Source organism: Agrilus planipennis, unplaced genomic scaffold, assembly GCF_000699045.2.
Source record: "Agrilus planipennis isolate EAB-ADULT unplaced genomic scaffold, Apla_2.0 scaffold75, whole genome shotgun sequence".
Taxonomy (NCBI): domain Eukaryota; kingdom Metazoa; phylum Arthropoda; class Insecta; order Coleoptera; family Buprestidae; genus Agrilus; species Agrilus planipennis.
Window position 1 is genome coordinate 399,555 of NW_020439028.1, and position 18,236 is coordinate 417,790.

General features: G+C 34.6%; 1 protein-coding gene and 1 long non-coding RNA gene across 3 annotated transcripts in view; both read right to left on the reverse strand.

The window, feature by feature from the left end:
- The window catches only part of LOC112905003, a 20,001-nt gene extending 15,957 nt beyond the window's left edge, over positions 1-4,044 (reverse strand). The window contains exon 1 of the long non-coding RNA XR_003231495.1: positions 3,477-4,044. This is a non-coding gene — a long non-coding RNA (uncharacterized LOC112905003). The remainder of the gene's footprint in view (positions 1-3,476) is intronic.
- Positions 1-13,808, reverse strand: part of LOC108740371 (tachykinin-like peptides receptor 99D) — a 239,604-nt gene extending 225,796 nt beyond the window's left edge. For both annotated transcript variants that reach the window (XM_025976461.1, XM_018474664.1), the window contains exon 1: positions 13,691-13,808. In XM_025976461.1, coding sequence (XP_025832246.1) covers positions 13,691-13,790 — 100 coding nt within the window. In that variant the 5' untranslated portion in view covers positions 13,791-13,808. The remainder of the gene's footprint in view (positions 1-13,690) is intronic.
- Between the last annotated feature and the right edge of the window lie 4,428 nt (positions 13,809-18,236).

Sequence of the window (18,236 nt, forward strand, 5' to 3'; positions counted from 1 at the left end):
ACGATTTTCCTGCTTTTCCATTTTTACGAAAACCACAGAGGCGTCTTGTTCAGCGTGCTGTCAAACCTACACTAGCAAGGAGATCGGGCTGAAACTATAGCTACAAGCTATCCAAGGATGGTACTATAGAATGTCACCTCAAGGTAGGCCTAGTGGCGTCATCTCTTGGTTAGGCCGGAAACTTATCAATCCACCCTCGTATATGCTGGAGTAGCAAATTAAAAGAATGGAAGTTAAATAAGGGATAGCATCGGATCACCTAATGATACAAATTGATCTGAATGTCGTTATAAAGGAAGTAATTGAACAGAAGAAACTAATAACAGAGAGCTAGAAGAAAAAATAAAAAAGAAAAAGGAGAAATTTTCCAATTCTTTGCTGATATGATGGGAGCTTGTGACAGGATAAACATAAATAAAATAAGGCGTATAATGGAAGAAAAAGGAGTAAATATGAAGTAAAGGAAAAGAATAGAAAAAATATATGAAGCAACATCATTTAATGAGAGAATCAATGAAGAAATTTCCGAAAAAAATAGCACGATTAACGGGGTGAAACAAGGATGTCCCTTAAGTATAACTCATTTCAACCTAACTTTTGTGGATCTAGAAAATACAATGAGGAAAATTCAAACGGGAGGAGTAGTCATTGGGAAAGAAGAAAGCATGGACAGTATCTCACGCAGATGATATCGTATTGATGGCGAACAATGAAGAGGGAATGACAGAAATGATGAGAAAAAAGGGAAGGCAAAAAATGTTTCGCCAGGTTTTAGTAGATTTAAATGATGCGGTCTACCAAAAATTCCTAGTTATGGACAAGCACACAAAATCAATCAAAATTTTTATGTTAAATACGGCCACTTACGGAACAAAATCATTACCATTTTTCGCCATTCGTTCACTAAAACAATTAAATAATATGATAGATCATGTGTTAGCTCAGGATGAACCAATGGACTTGTATGGTCAAATTAAATACCCTTGCTGCGTTAAAACTTTATATTTACAAAAACACAACACTATACAAAAACATAATACGTAAAACCTTAACCTACACATAACCCTGTTTATATGCAGATTTCCGAAAATTATTTCCTTTAAATAGCAAAACCGATACGAGAGCGCCTACTAGTCATGAAAGAAACAAATGTACTAATGTACTTCTTTTCTGAAATTGTCTTCGAAAAACTGCCTGTCTCCTCCTTTAACTTTTTTTTATTACTACTTGTTTTCAGTTTTCGATCTGCCTGTACATAAACCATAAAACCCAAAGAGAAAGTTAGCAGGTATAATCCCAGACCTTCTAAATATGTATTTTTCAAAAAAGGACCAGACAACAGTTACATAGTCTTACATATTTTTTCTAGGAAATCTGAACAGATCATGAACTTAAATACTACTGAATTAAAATCATATGTTGTTGTCTTTGTATGTTTTTCGACGAAGGCTGTGCATTTAGAACTTGTCACAGACCTTATTACCGAATCATGTCTAGCTGCAATCAATCGCTTTTTCGGTAGACGCGGGAAAGCTAAAAATCTTTATTCAGATAGTGCAACTAATTTCGTCGGGTCAAAAACTAATATTTTAAAAACTTAGGCGTTACTATTATTAGATACGAACAATAACAGCATTCAGTATACATGATTTATCTAACAAAGGTGTAGGTTGGCATTTTGTACCACTGCGATCACCTCATTTCGGAGGCTTATGGGAGGCTGGAGTAAAACAATTAAACATTTAAAACAACTTAAATATCATTTATATCGGATTGTTGCAGACTCTAGATATTTACTTATGAACAATTTAATAGCTTCATAATTGAAATTGAGGCAATATTAAACTCCCGTCCTCTAACCCCGCTTTCCTTTCATCCAAATGATTTTTCCGTTCTTACTCCTGCACATTTTCTAATTGGAGATCCTTTTATGGGCATCCCACAAGGGAATTTTAGAGACACGCCAACAAACAAGGCATCACTGTGGCAACATATACAAAAGGTTAAGCAGCATTTTTGGACTAGGTGGCACAAGGAATATTTCAACGAATTGTTCCTACGAAGCAAATAACATAAAGGAAGTACCGAACAAATAAAAATTGAAACCCTTCTCACTATAAAGGAGGATAACCAACTGACAATGCATTGGAAAATGGGTCGGGTTATCGCTGTTCATCCTGGACAAGACAACGTGATTCGTGTTGTTACAGTGAAAACAAATAGTGGAACATACAAAAGGTGTTTAAAAAAAGTGTGTCCTTTACCAATAGACGTTAATAGTGAAACCCTATAATCATTCTATTTTAATACATATAATTTAAATTTTTAGGCAATGTTAGTTATTTTTTTTTTAATTTTTAATTAAGTCATTCCACGATTCCATTTTATCCTGTAGAGTGTAGATACATTTAACGTGACGGCCGGCATAATAATGTAAAGTTCATTATTCAGCACAATCATAGCGCATAGCTTTTGTTATACTGGACTGGGTGGTTTAGTTACATTGGTATTGACATCCGTAACCCTCGGGAAACGGAAGGCAATTTAATTTCAATTCCGTTTGATAACTCGCTTTGTAACTACAACCATTATCGATTTCGGTACACGAGTGGTTATTTCAATTGGGTTAAAAACGGGATTTATTAGTTTATTTGTCGCAAATCATACAAGAAAATTAATTTTCATGCATTAATAGTTTTCCGTGAAATACTGACATAATACCAATCTCAATATTAAAATTAAAGAAACTTAAAAAAGCCTGTTTATCTGTTTTATCGTCAGAAGGTTGTCATTTCTAATATTAGTTAGACCCGCACCTCCTATCATAGAACATCCCACAGCAATAGGTAAGGATTTGCGAACAGTGATCTAATCTAATTGTTCATCCGTCTCTCTTTACACCTGTGTCTACTTCTTATATGTCTCTAATTAGCCTCTAATGTTATATCTCTCTTTTTCTACTTCTTACTGACTTCCAAATCGCAACCTCTTCTTCATAAATATTACACCGTACTCCAGGCACTTTTAATAATATTTTTTGTACTTCCAAATTAACGGTTCGTCAGCACTTTTACGCACACCTAGTGGCAGCTTTTTAACGAGAGCTAGCGAGCAATCGCATTCTTTTGAATTTTTAAGGAAAACAAACCAAAATGCGACTGAGTATAAAAGTTAAAAGTAAACTTAATTGTTATGACATGTTGCCAGCCAAAGTGTATAGATACAGAATAAATATTCACAACTGAAAGTATGATTTATGACCGCCTGCAAAAATGCCTACGATTTACGGCAGATCATGAGTGATCCTTCTGTTTAGAATATATTTGTATTGTGGAGTTACCGATCGATCTATGTTGGTCAATGCATAGGTACTCGCCGAGAAGATCAAAGACTTATTATTGATCCGTGTAGCCGTTGGCATTACATTGGAGATGGAGAAAACTACGAAATGAAAATATTAATATCTCATTCGTTACCTTTATATTGGCGTAGTAACTGCATAAAAACAGCTGAGGTGACAACAATAAATTAAAGCAACTAAATTTTTGTACCATATTCTCCATTGCAGTGGTGACCTTTTCACACTGGACAACAAGTTTTAGTAATCTTCTCGAATAGATTTTGTTAAATTCACACTTCCAATTTTACCTACCAGAAGAATTTCACTTAACTTAATGTTAATTCGACAACCAATTGCAATTAAAATTCACTACAAATAATTAACTACAAGCATGTTGTTAATAAAATACAAGTTTAACAAATTTTTTTCACGGTGAAGGGAACCATGTTGTTCATTGTTTTAATATAATTTATAACATCGGATTTAGTTTAGCCACTCTATCAATATTAAATGAACCAACAAGAATAGCAGTTTGCTTATGTACTACTTAATTAAACTCCAATTTTAGAATTGTGGCCCTTTGGTTATGACTAGGCGATCGTAATGCCGGCGGCGATGTAATTTAATTAAAAGTTTGTAATAAGTTCCAATTCAGTATTTTACTCTTGACAGCAATAAATTCTGATGCCGACTATAATGGAGTGGAAGAACATCATTCAAATTGTTTAGAAACACTTAAATTATTATCGTTACGATTTATATGTAATATTTTATACATACGTTAACTAAAGTAGAAAGTAGTTTTTTGTAGTAATTAGGGGTGAGTATTCCTTTTAATTTTTAATACGTAAATGAGCTTTTACTGACAACCGAAAATGTCAAAATGAAATGCTGATGTATTTGGATTTTGATAACAGAATAAAAATGAAGGATCGAACCAATGCATTGTAAAATACCTTGATAAAGTAGCAGGTGCTTTTATAAGCGTTCGCACTAGAACCACAGAATAAGTAAGACTATTGCCTTCCCTATAAAATTATAGTCAATAATTAAAATCTAATCTAATAGACACATGGTAAATAACTGTACTGATGATATTAAAGTAGTATTTAATATACAATAAAACTAATTATTATGCACTAATATTATCAAGGTTTTCATTTAGAAATTTTAAGGCATAAGTACGCCGGTTTATTTTATATATTTTATTTAGTTGCTGATTTTATTATTCGCAACACTCCTGGACAAGGAAAAATTAAAATGAAAGAATTAGTTGCATCAAAAATTACAAAAGATTAATAATATTAATATGCAGTATACTAAAATAGAGTAGATGTGGGAGTATGATGTTAATGATGCATCTTTTTGCTTTCCTTGTATATTGCTTCATTTGAGTGAAATAGTAATTGAAATGCTTAGGTACTCGAAGCAACGTCGTACCAATGTAACACATAAGTAAGTAAACCAATTAAGCACTTGAGACAGTTCAAACTAAGGCGTAGTGGCATAACATTACTATGGTAACTGTATTATTTCTTTGGAATTATGAAACATGTGAAATATCACAATTAAAAACAAATACCAGTAGATGAGGATATACCTACCGCTTGTAATTTGATGATGATTTATAATTTCCCATTATTATAGCAAAATAGATGAGACTGTTAATGTAATAATCATCTGCTTGAATCAAATAGTAAAACAGAGCATTTATAATGCAATGATGTAAGACACCAACCTTCAGACACCATTTTTTATTTGATTTGATGAGTGAACACAATTTTATGAAACATTCAAGTAGCTGTATCAAAATCGGGTGGTTTTGCTATTAATAATCAACTCGCATGCATGCTTACGTGAAAGCACATCACGATCATAAGCGCATTTTTTTGCTAGATCAGACCACATCAAAAGAACGACAGTAAAGAATTACTTCGCGAATAAACTGCTAATTCAGCTGAACCAGTTCTTTTTCTCATACTTATTTTTGATAAGTTACGCTATCGAAAAGTCATTAGCAACATACGACACGTTTTTCCTTCGACTACTACGACTATTATTCGCGAAAAATCAAAAACGTTATTTTCTTATCCCTTGAGAGTCAAAGTAAAGTCCACAAAGTGAATCATTAACTGTTTCTCAAAATATCAACATTTGAATTTTCAATTCTTAAGTTTTAAGTTCTGAAACGAAACACGCCAAAATTTTTTATGTCTATGGGTTAAGCAAAAAGCGCAAAAAGAAAATCGTACCTAAAAGCTAAAATAGGATCTTGTAAGGTATGTAGCATTTGTTCTACTTATGCCATAGTTTTTATCAGTTAGATGATCGACTTAACCTGAAGCGTGTTATGGATCTATCTTATTACTATTTACATTAATTTATTCTCGCAGCTTTACAACAACAACAACCTTATCCAGGACGAAGTATCACTCCTTCCTGTCATTCCAAAGACCCTAAAATCCTAAGGGACGTCTACCATTTTTTCAACCATCTGAAGTCGAGATATTGAAAAATTCCTATACATCCGGAGTCACGCCCTCTGACTGCCTTCACCGTACCTGATGGAGGGAAGTTTCATTTCCGAGTTATGCTATTCAGGTTAAAAGGAGCTCCCGTCACTTTTCAACGTGCAGTGTATCAGGAAGCTCTAGCAGAATACCTCAAAAAATTCTGCATCGTATATTTGGAAGACACTATTGTCTTCTCTCGTACATCAAACACCTACGTCATGTGTTCGAGAAACTACAACAACAAGGACTCGCTTGCGCCCCCGAAAAATGCATCTTCGGCTCAAGGACGTTAACCTACTTGAGATGCCCCATCTCTGAAAAGGGAAACTGCCCGCTACCCAGTCATTTCGGAAAAATCCATGAAGCGCCTGCGCCAACTACGCGACGGATCTGCTGAGTCCAAAAAGAAAATGAACCTTGACGAAAACTCTTGTACGAACTAGAGTGGGTGGATCGGCTTCAGAGTTTCGATGATTTATGGAGCTGGACCATACAATTATACAACCATAATGGGGGGAGGGGGTTCTTAAAGAGAAACCAGACTAAGAAAAGTCCCTAAAAGGGGGCAGAAATATTTTCAGTACTCAGGGTGGCAGAAATCACGAGGATCGGTATGGCACTCTGATGCACAATATGATGGCGTCCTCTGGGGTAAACCACTTCGGGCGTAAATTAGTCCCCAATTCGGATGTCCGGACGGGAACATGTCATCAATAAGTGCAATAGGGGAAGGTGAAATATTTCACGAGTCGGAGCGTGGAATGTTAGGACAATGAGGCAAGCAGGGAAATTATAAAATTTAAAAATACAGATCGATAGATTAGAATTAGATATAGTAGGCATTAGTGAAGTCTGTTTGCCCGAAGCTGGAGACTTTTGGAGTGGAGACTTTAGAATAATTCACATAGGATTGGTGGAAGGTAATTCGGGGGGAAAACTGTAATGCGTAGGAAAGCAGGGCAGAGTGCAGAAAGTCATTTACAAAAAAGCGATAGGATAGTTATGGTTAAATTAAACTCGAACCAGGTACAAACAGTATTAGTGCAAGTCTACATGCCTACATCATCTTAAAATGATAATGACGTGGAAGCGGTTTATGCAAATATAGAAGACGTATTAGGTTTAGTGAAAGAGCAGCAAAATCTAATAGTTGTAAGCAACTTCAACGCAGTAATAGGTGAAGGTAAAGAGGATGCAATAGCAGGTTCTTTTGGATTAGGAAATAGAAATGATAGGGCAGTTAGACAGACAGAATTTTGCGTTAAACATAAATTAACCGTCGCGAATACTTTATTCAACCATCACGTTAGGAGGCGCTATACGAGGAAGAAGCCAGGTGATTTAGGGAGATATCAGTAAGATTATATACTTGTTAGGCAAAGATTTATAAATCAAGTGAAGGATTGTAGGAGTATCGAGGAGAAAATATAGATAGTGACCATAGCGTAGTAGTTATGAACACCAATCTTAAACTGAAAATTCTGAAAAAGAGAGAAGGTGGGAATCGTCTTGACTTAGAGAAACCAGAATGTAACGTAACGCGTGATAGGCTAGGTAAAAGGACAGACGAAATACTAAGTGGTGGGCGCTGCGGAAAAGAAAAGGTTAGAAGCGTTCGAAATGTGGTTTTATAGGCGAATGGTGAGGATACCGTGGATAGAGAAAGTTAAAAATGAAGAGGTATTAGAAAGAATAGGAGAACGGAGGACTCTATGGAAGTCAATAAGAAATAGGCGAGATAGTAGGTTAGTAGGACACCTCCTCAGGCATGAAGATCTACTCAGAGACATATTAGAGGTAGAAACGGAAGTTAGGAGCGGTAGAGATAGACCTAGGTTAAATTACTATTCGCAAATAGTTAAGGACGTGGGTTGTTCTAGTTTTAGGGAAACGAGAAGATTAGCTCAGGATAGGAATGAATAGAGGTGCATGTCCAATCCGTCTTAGGACTGACAACCTTATGATGATGAAAAATAATTCCAAAATAAAAATTTTGTACAAAAAAATTATTCTGAATTAAAATTATGTACTTACAAAAATTTCATTGATTCAGTTCTCATGATACTATAATATATTTTTTCTGTATTTAAATGGTGATTAGTGAATAGCAAAACGGCGTGCAATAGATATGTGTGATATTACAGACGGATGATGTGATAATACCGTGCATAGAAAAGGTTAGTAATGAGAAAGTATTGAAAGGAATAGGAAAACGTAAGGCGTTACGGAAGTCAATAAGAAAGAAGTGAGATAAGATTGTAGGATACTTTTTGTGACATAATGGGCTAGTTAAAGATATACATTAGAACTTGCTCCTAATATGTTAATAATAAATAGTTACCTATGGATGTAGGATATTTTAGTTTTCGGAAAACGCAAAGATTAATTAAGGATATGAATAAGTAGCGATGCCTGTCTAGTCAGACATGATAAAGAAAAACTAACCCAGAAAAAGAATTATACAATATATGAAATTAATTAAAATAACTAATATCGTAAGAAACTAATTATGTAGATAAAGGAAGTATTGTAATAGAGAAATAGAAATGTTTATTCCAAAATAGAATTGGTACTATTTGTGTAGGTCACTTTGAACTTCACTACCCCTCGTCTGTTGTTAGTTTCAAGTGGTGTCAGTAGATTATTTACATCTGTAGATCCGTTACAGCAATAGAATAATAATAAAAAGCTCTTTTCTGAGTACATCTACTTGCCAAACTGAAATTTAAACGTACTTTATACATGCGATAAAGCACGGAGCATGTTGGATAAGGAACATTAACTTCTCGTACTATTTAAAATAACAGTGTTTGTGTTTACTTTGGTTTATATGAGAACAATTCGAAGATGATATTTTGATTTGAGTAAGAATTATTAAAAACTCCCGTAGTGAATCTTCAATTTTTCTGCTGCAAATTCTGTTATATCGTTTGTCAATAATGTTCAGCTTCGCCGAAACACAATGTTTTCTTTAAGATTTCCTACCAGAAAATACGAATAACATTTGAAAGAAGTCGAAAGCTAAAAATAATAAAATTACGAACTACCGTAAACAGAAGAAATAATGTTACGGAAAGACAATATACGGCATAGTCTTACTTCATTGTCAAGTCATGAGTTGCTGAATTATCCGAATGCTATGGCGAATGCTGACAGGTTTTACAAAAATCGACGGATAAGAAAATCGAGAAAGACACCTATGATGAAAATTTTTTGCCATTATTTTTTATATCATTGACAAACTTCATTTGATAGGGGTAGCAGTAAATATATACATACGCACATCGATTACACATATGTAATAATTAGTACGTCCTGTTTTCAGAGTCTACTGAAGATCATCATCCATCAATTATACCTAAGAAATAAGCAATCCCAAATATGTCAATTATACAAATAATTTAAATAAAACATGGAAAAAGATAGGATGCATTTTCTGTATTTTATATTATTATAGGTATGTAATTTATACCCAAACGTAAAGTACTAATTTATTGGAAAAATCTGAACAATTATTCCAACAGCAGGCAGTCATTATCATGAGTACAAAAGCAAGCAACGGATGGGTGGATACCGCTGTCGATTATACGAGGGTGGATTGATAAGTTTCCGGCCTAACCAAGAGATGACGCCACTAGGCCTACCTTGAGGTGACATTCTATAGTACCATCCTTGGATAGCTTGTAGCTATAGTTTCAGCCCGATCTCCTTGCTAGTGTAGGTTTGACAGCACGCTGAACAAGACGCCTCTGTGGTTTTCGTAAAAATGGAAAAGCAGGAAAATCGTGCTGTCATCAAATACTTTTATTTGAAGGGGTTAACGCCGAAGGAAATTAAAAAAGAGATGGACTCAACACTGGGGACATCCTCCCCGTCATATTCAACCGTTAAGCAGTGGGTTTCCGAGTTTAAAAAGGGTCGTGTGAGCACCTCTGATGGGCCTCGCTCAGGACGCCCCGTTGAGGTCACAACTCCAGATATGATCGAAAAAATTCATCAAATAGTGCTGGGAGACCGCAGATTGAAAGTGCGTGAGATAGCTGAGACCTGTAAGATGTCATATGAACGTGTGCAACATATTTTGCACCAACATTTGCATATGGAAAAGCTCTGTGCAAGATGGGTGCCGCGTTTGCTAACAGTCGACCAAAAATTGATTCGAAAAAACATTTCTACCGCAAATTTGTCATTGTATAAGCGTAATCCAAGCGAATTTTTGCGTCGATTCGTAACCGTTGACGAAACGTGGGTCCACCACTACACTCCTGAAACCAAAGAACAGTCTAAACAGTGGATTGGACCAGGGGAACCAACTCCAAAGAAGGCAAAAACAATTTTTTCGGCGAACAAGGTTATGGCTACTGTTTTTTGGGATGCAAGAGGTATTATATACATTGATTACCTTGCAAAGGGTAATACTATCACTGGTCAATACTACGCAGACTTATTGCAACGTTTGAGCCACGAGGTGAAAATTAAACGACCTCATCTGGCGAAGAAAAAAATCTTGTTTCATCACGATAACGCACCAGCGCACACGTCAATCGTTGCGACGGCTAAAATCAACGATCTAAAGTTTGAATTGATGCCGCACCCTCCTTACTCTCCAGACCTAGCCCCGAGTGACTATTTTCTGTTCCCTAATCTCAAAAAATGGCTTGGCGGTAAGAGATTTGCGGACAATGAAGAAGTAATCGAAGCTGTAAATGGTTATTTTGAGGAGCTTGACGAATCAGTCTATAGAGATGGCATTAATAGACTGGAACACCGCTATGAGAAATGTATCAGCCTTGGAGGAGATTATGTTGAGAAATAAAAAAAAAAATTTTTAAAAACCTTGTTTTTCTTGGTCAGGCCGGAAACTTATCAATCCACCCTCGTAAGTAGGCACATTTTACATACAGTATATTGACCGTTGCTGTTGCACCGCGTGCGATACTCTATTTCATACTGCAGACTTAACCTAAGAAAATCCGTCAAAATAGAAATTAGTAAATTTAAATAAACAAATTATGAAAGATAAAAAGCTTCTTATACGTAAGTAGAATTAAACACAAATGTTAATTCACCAATTTCTACTTGCATACCCGACAATATATTGTTTCGATCGGCAGCGATCAATACCAAGGGGGTTTAAACTCATGTTTAATTCCTCATTTGACAATTCCCTACCAAGATGTATCACAAACGTTGCACTTTGTCCAAAATGGGACGCATCTTGGTGACGTGAAGCGTGTTATGGCGAGTTTTTTAATCATTTAGTCATAGATGAATAAGTAGGTATTAAAAGCAATTAATGATAGGGAAGTGCAATTTAAGAGATTTAAATACAGCAAAGATGAAAAAGACTGGGAGCATTATCAACAATTAGGAAAGAAAAAATAGACTACTATAATAAGACTGCCAAAAATATACAAAACTGATGTGGAAAACACTAAAAGTAATCATTAAAGACGCCAACCAGGAAACGTATTTTGAAATATTGATAAAGGGAAAAACTATTACAAATAAGAAAGAAATACCAGAGAGCATTAACGAATATTATATTGATAGTATCAAGGCAATTATGAATAATATTACTATTGGTACAGGTAGCTATGACTCCACATACAACATAAAGTCCCTAGCTGATGTTTCTCATGAACTCACAAACTGTAATTTATTACAAATAGAAGAACTAAGAGAAGTAGTATTCTCCCTAACAAACAAAAGCAGCCCAAATAGTATAACAAGTGAGATAATTAAAACTGTGTTTGGTGAAATAGGAACCATGCTACTGCACATAATAAACCGCTCCTTAGAGACAGGAGTTGTTCCAAAGAATATGAAAATATCTACAATAGTACCAATATGAAAAGTAAGCAAAACTAGAAGCGTTGAAGAATTTAGACCTGTAAATATGTTAACAGCAATGACAAAAATTTTAGAGAAAATGGTATATAATCAACTCATAGAATATATAGAAGAAGCTAATAATCTTTCCAATTATCAATCCGGTTTTAGAAGAGGGTACAGCTGTGAAACTGCGTTTCAGTATGTATTGCATGAGTGGCAAAAACAATGTGATAATAAACACAACACAATTATTATCCACTTAGACTTAAAGAGAGCTTTCGAAACGATTGACAGGAAGATATTATTAAAAAAATTGGCAAAATACAACAGAAAAGGCATGGTTTTGAAAGGGTTGGAAAATTATGTAACAGGCAGGCAGCAAAATGTTAAGTGTGGCGATTTTATTTAACTAATAAAAGCATTGATTATGGCGTAGCTCAAGGTGGCATAATTGGACCATTGCTATTCATATTGTTCAGCAATGACATTGTGGAAACCACTAATTTATGCAAAATCCATATGTTTGCAGATGACACAATATTATATTACTCAAATGTAACAGTATAATGCAAGTGCAAGAAGTAATAAACAGTGAAATAGAGATTATTAATGATTGGCTCTCCACAAACAAATTAAAAATAAATACTGGGAAAACGAAGATGATGTTAATAGTTCCAAATAAGAATGAACTTAAGAACAAAATTGAAATAAAAGTGTCAAATGAGAACATTGAAATAGTAGATACTGTTACAGTGTAATTTCAGTTGTAGTTATTAGGATTAGGGATAAGTATGCAATATTAAGCATGGTGTAATTTTTCATATTTATATAAGTTACTGCATTGGCTGCTATAGTGTATAAATGTTCATTATTACAAATATCACCCTGTTGGGGCCTCTCAAAACATTTGGTCCCAATAGGTAAATTCTACGAAGGCTTCGTCGGTCAGCTACCCTTATTTAATTGCACTACATTGTAATGATATCTATGTATTTTTGGGTCTTTTCCTATACTTTTCTATAGCTTTTGCTCTCGCAGGTACTGGTGGTGGTATTATTATAGGTTTTATTTTATTCCATTTGTAGTAGTTTAGTTCAGTATGTTACGTTTTGTCGTTCAGCTTAACCAGTTCTATTTTTTGTCGCTAATTTTGTCATTCCGTCTTCCGTTTTTATATTGTTTTCATGTTTTGCATATGCTTAAGTGTTATAAATAAAGTGTGTACATAGTTTGTTTTACACTGGAGTTTTATTCATTTTGGTCATTCATCTAAAAACATTCTGAGAAAATACTGCTCGTGGAAATACGGCAAACAGATACAACTAAATATTTAGGGATAATAGTGGACGATAATTTAAAATTTAAGAAACATGTTGATTATGTTAGCAAAAAAACTGGGTGTTCTGCGAAGATGCAGCAAATACCCGCCACAATGGGCAATATTGCTGGTGTACAATTGTATTATACTGCCACATTTTTATTTTGTAGGAACAGTTTTATATTTCAGTAACAAAAATGTCATGCAAACTTTACAAAAATTGCAGAACAGAGAGATGAGAATGATCCTTAAATGTAATAGGTATGAGAGTGTAAATAGAATGTTAAAAAAACTAGAATGGTTAAGTGTGGAGAAACATATAAAGCACCTGTCACTAGTATTTATACGTAGGATTAAGTTAAATTTAATGTCGTGTTATTTTAATAATATACTAGTACAGTTTGATGAAACACACAACCATAACACTAGAAATAAAAATAATTTTATGTTAGCTAAAGTGAATGTAAAAAGAACGCAAAACTCTGTATTTTTCAAAGGTATAAAAAGATACAATGAACTCAGAAATGACCTAAAAGAATAAAATTTGTTAAAGTTTAAAAGAGAGCTTAGGAGAAGTTACTTAAATGAAATATAGTGCAAAATAGTTTAAGTTAAAGTATTAGATTAGTAAATTATTGTTTAAGTAATAATTAAGTATTATAGTAATAGAAAAAGGTTACTTACCAAATTTTGAATGAAATTCTCTTCTTCCAATAAAATAAACCTCAATTTGGACTAGACTACATATAAAGAAACGCCGTAATTTTCTAAGTAACTGTCGCATGAAAACTGCGCCACACAGGTCACGATTGAACATAAACTGTATCACGTCATCCTACGATGTCATCTAATATAACCAATGCTCCCTCCTCGTGAGGTAATTCCCATATCGTGAAGAAACACCTTCTGAAATGAACAGAATGGGAAAAAGGGGAAAAACAGTATACTTTAACGAAATAAATTTCTAAGTACTATTAGTTTATTTGTTACATATAAAAAATGAATACAACACAATAGCTCAATAGTAAAGGCTTGGGCGCCACTTTGCCAATGCAAAGAACCAAAAGAATTAGCCGGGAAAATTCAGCCAAGGGTTTCTCCACTCACCTTAATTATAATGAAAGCTTGAAGTTCTCATACAAAAATAAATTAATAATTGGAATAAATTTACTCAACGCACAAAATTTTATACAAAGCCCTTAAACCTTAAACACAATACACACAATACCTAACTAATTACTCAAGAGAAAATGAAATCACACATACAATACTCCGGTACGTCTCGTCTTGGTGAAGGATATTAGGCAGGAAAAGATCCTCTCTCTTTGAGTACGAGAATAAGTGAACAGAAAACAGATACAACGGCAGTTACAATACCAAAGAGGAAAACAAACCACAGGACACTAGTAAATTAATACAATGGGAACGGTATTTTCCATATGTAAGAAAACATTACAAAACAGTGGGAGCCCGGGTTCGATTCCCGGCGGGGGTGTGACAACAGCAACGATTTTTCCTCATTAATTTGAGATAGTGTGTGGTGGGTAAAAATTGAGAATATTTCATATTAAAACTAATTCACTTCGGGAATATTTCTACATTGTATGTATATTTATATTCAGTATATAATTACATTAATTCGACGGATCTGTGACCTAATAAGTACGGTTTGTCGTTGTTGCTGTTGTCATCTCTCGTAGCTTAGTGGTCAGAGCATTGGCGCGTAAAGCCAAAGAGCCCGGGTTCGATTCCCGGCGGGGGTGTGACAACAGCAACAATTTTTCCTCATTAATTTGAGGTACTGTGTAGTGGGTAAAAATTGAGAATATTTCATATTAAAACTAACTCACTTCGGGAAGATTTCTACATTGTATACAAGTAATAAAGTAATTTGTAGAGAGAATAATAGAAAGGTACAGATACAAAAGGTTTTGAGAAGATACATTTCAAAGGATATTTACATAATAACAATAGGAAATATTTACAATAGAAATAATTGAATTGAATTATACATTACAATGTTGAATTGGGAAAAAATATCAAAGCTATATACAAAAGTGATAACATATCCTAACAAAAATATATGTGGCAAATATATGTAGCCACAAGCTAATTAATACAAAAATACAAGGCCTTCTTTTGGGAGGTTTCACTGCAGAGGTTAGTAAAAAAGTCAAATCCTAAAAAAATACCTCTCGTTTTTCAATATTTGTAATCGAGCAATACATCTTAAAGAAACATTTATATAATGTGAAGTTTATTACCATCTACTGACCGTATACATAAATTTTATTGAAATATCCGAAGCGGCTTCCATGAAATTCGATTTTAAAGTTAAAAGTTGTCGACCTCGTAACTCCCTCAGAGTCAATCCACACAAGGCGTCGCTCTCGATACACCCTCGGTGCGTCTCCACATATTCACATTACTGTGAATTCATTGCCCTTCAGTCTTTTTTCGTCAATTGAGGTGAAATGTATAGTAGTTCAAATTTTCCACGGATGAATTAGTTGTAATAGCTGATATTTTGCATGAAGGTTACAAAAAAAATCCAAAAACGAAGAAAACCGAAAATAATAATGTAGTGCATCCCTGTTTTTATTGTTTTGTATTTTATTATAAAGCTGGAAGTTACCCAATATGGATTACGATAAGTAACGGTTTTCAAATTAACCCCTACCATCCCACCATATTAAACAGTCCACGATCCAAGCTAACCAACAGCCTAACTGAGCCCGGCAATTGCAGACCCTTTCCAATAGGGACAAGAAGTGGTAAAACCAACTCCAGCAAGACAGAGACCTTCACATCGTTCTCCACGGAGTCTGCGTAATCATCTCCGACTTGTTAATAAAGGCTTCACTATCCGATGTGTCCACCGAATATCAAAAGGTGGAAAAATCTGGCCACTAGTTTTCGTCCGTCTTGACAATCCTCCCCTAAGTCCAAGTCAATCTTCGAACTTTACAAGCTCTGCGATCTCAACGTCAAAGTTGAGCCAAAAAGAGCCACCAATGATATCCCTCAATGCTGCCGTTGTATGAAATCCTTTCATATGACCGATTACTGCCACGCTGCCTGGGTTTGATCATGCTGCGGCAACAATTATGTTTCCGCCGAATGCAAGGCAAAAGACAGAAGGACAAAAGGGACCATTGCACCACCTATCGTGGCTGTCCCAAGGTACCTAAGAAAACCGTACCAAAAATCCTCCCCAACTCTGCCCGCTCCAAAAAGCGTCCAGGCAATCCCCCCTCTTTCAGCCACTCCGTAATGACGCTACCCCGAAAGTCTTACGCCAGAGCAATCCCGAGCATCTCATCAGAAACTCCAGGTCATCATACAAATGATAGCACAGTAGCCGCCTTCCAAACACCCAGTTATGGATAAAACAGTCCATCCAAATAATCTTCGAGTAGTTACCTGGAATGCTTGAAGCATTAGAGGTAAATAAACTGGATTCGAACACTTCCTCGAGGAACAGTCAATCGATGTTGCATGCATCATCGAAGCCCAGAAAGTCAAACTTTTCGCCCCAAACATCACATTCTATAAAAGCGACTGTGAAAACTTCAAAGGCAGTGGCATAGGCATTCTCGTTAGGAATTCTTTTAAAACACATGCCCATCTCTTTGGTCACTAATTCATTCAGAAACAAACACTATCTATCAATATTTCCCACCACTTAGCAGATTTAATCAAACGGATACATGTAGTTGGGTTTCTTGAAAGTTTTTATCTTTTACTAGCACCTAATATGATTTAAAAAGAGAAAATAAAAATTGCGATAGACAAGGGTAGTTTTTAACCTGTCACAAGACACGTTTGGCTTCATCCCGGAACTTTTGTTTTTTAAAAAGAACTCAAAATCTTTTAAACAAACTTTATTCCTAAGAAACACTTTTGGACAATTACTTATTAGCAATACCCTATGGGCGGCAGCTAATCAGACATAAAAGTCTTAAAAAGTAAAAGTAAAAGTAAAATATATTTATAAATTAAACTAGCTGATGTTACAATAAGGGCAAAACACGCGATTCCTTGCGTGGCGTGATATCTTGCGATGCGTGGCGTGATTTTGTTATGGGAACATATGTGTTAGCTTGGATAACTCTGGTTGCAGTTTTAAATTTACAACTAAATAAATTTTTATGGTAAGGTATCTAAGTTAATATGAGAAATTTATATTACGGGTAAATATGCCGAAGCGGGAAGATTTTTATTGAGGGTTATTGTTGATGTTTAAGAAAGATGTTTCTAAGAAAGCAGTTAAAGAGTATTTCTTAAAAGTTTAAAGTGAGATTTTTATAAATGGCTTTGTTAACTGAAGAAAAAAGTTGCAGACATTTCTAAGAAGGATAAGCTAATGAAGAATAAAGGGTATAATATATGTTGATAAGAAGTAAATACATAACAAAATAAAAGAACAACTTTAGGTAGATTAAGCAGCACAATACGATTTATGAATTGCCACATGCACCTATGCAAACAGTAAATGGTTTCAAAATTAATTTTAGCATGAAGTTGTTTTTGGATGCTCGTTATCGTATGGCTAAATTTGACTAACTTTCGGTGGGGAAAACAACACTGGAAACAAACAGCTTACGGGAATAAATACTTGCAATTAAAAATCGCGTAGTAGGAGAGTATGAAAAAATGCGTATGCTTACTTACCAGCTTTTTGTAAACATTTTAATTTCAGCGATTCTACTACAAAAATAATTTATTAAAAAGGATGAAGTCGCAATAGGAAAATATATGTTTATCGGTACAAAAATAACTGCCAAATTATCGTCATTTTATTAGGAAAACGTGCGCTCGTAATTTGAGAGAAGAAGCACCTCAAACAAGAACACCTTTTAAGGGGCTATTTAATTATGCAGAGAGCCCTTCGTTTTGTGAACAAATGAGTGAATCCAGACCATTAAATTTCGCTTTCTGAAGTAAAAACTGATTTTCACGTAACTATCTAAGAATTATTAGTTAATTTGAATATTAAAAGCAGAAATGTCTCAACAAATAAATATACCAAAAAAGTTAAAACAAAAAAGAATGTTAAGTTAAAATCCGTTAATTTAACGTTATTCTTGTTATCTACAACCTGAAAAAAATGAAGTACAAAATCTGTATACTCAATACTAGGAATCCGTTGTTAAATGGTTTTATTATTTATTATTATTTAATATTTGTATATTTGTAAATGATTTAGGTATACCTACCAAATAATAAT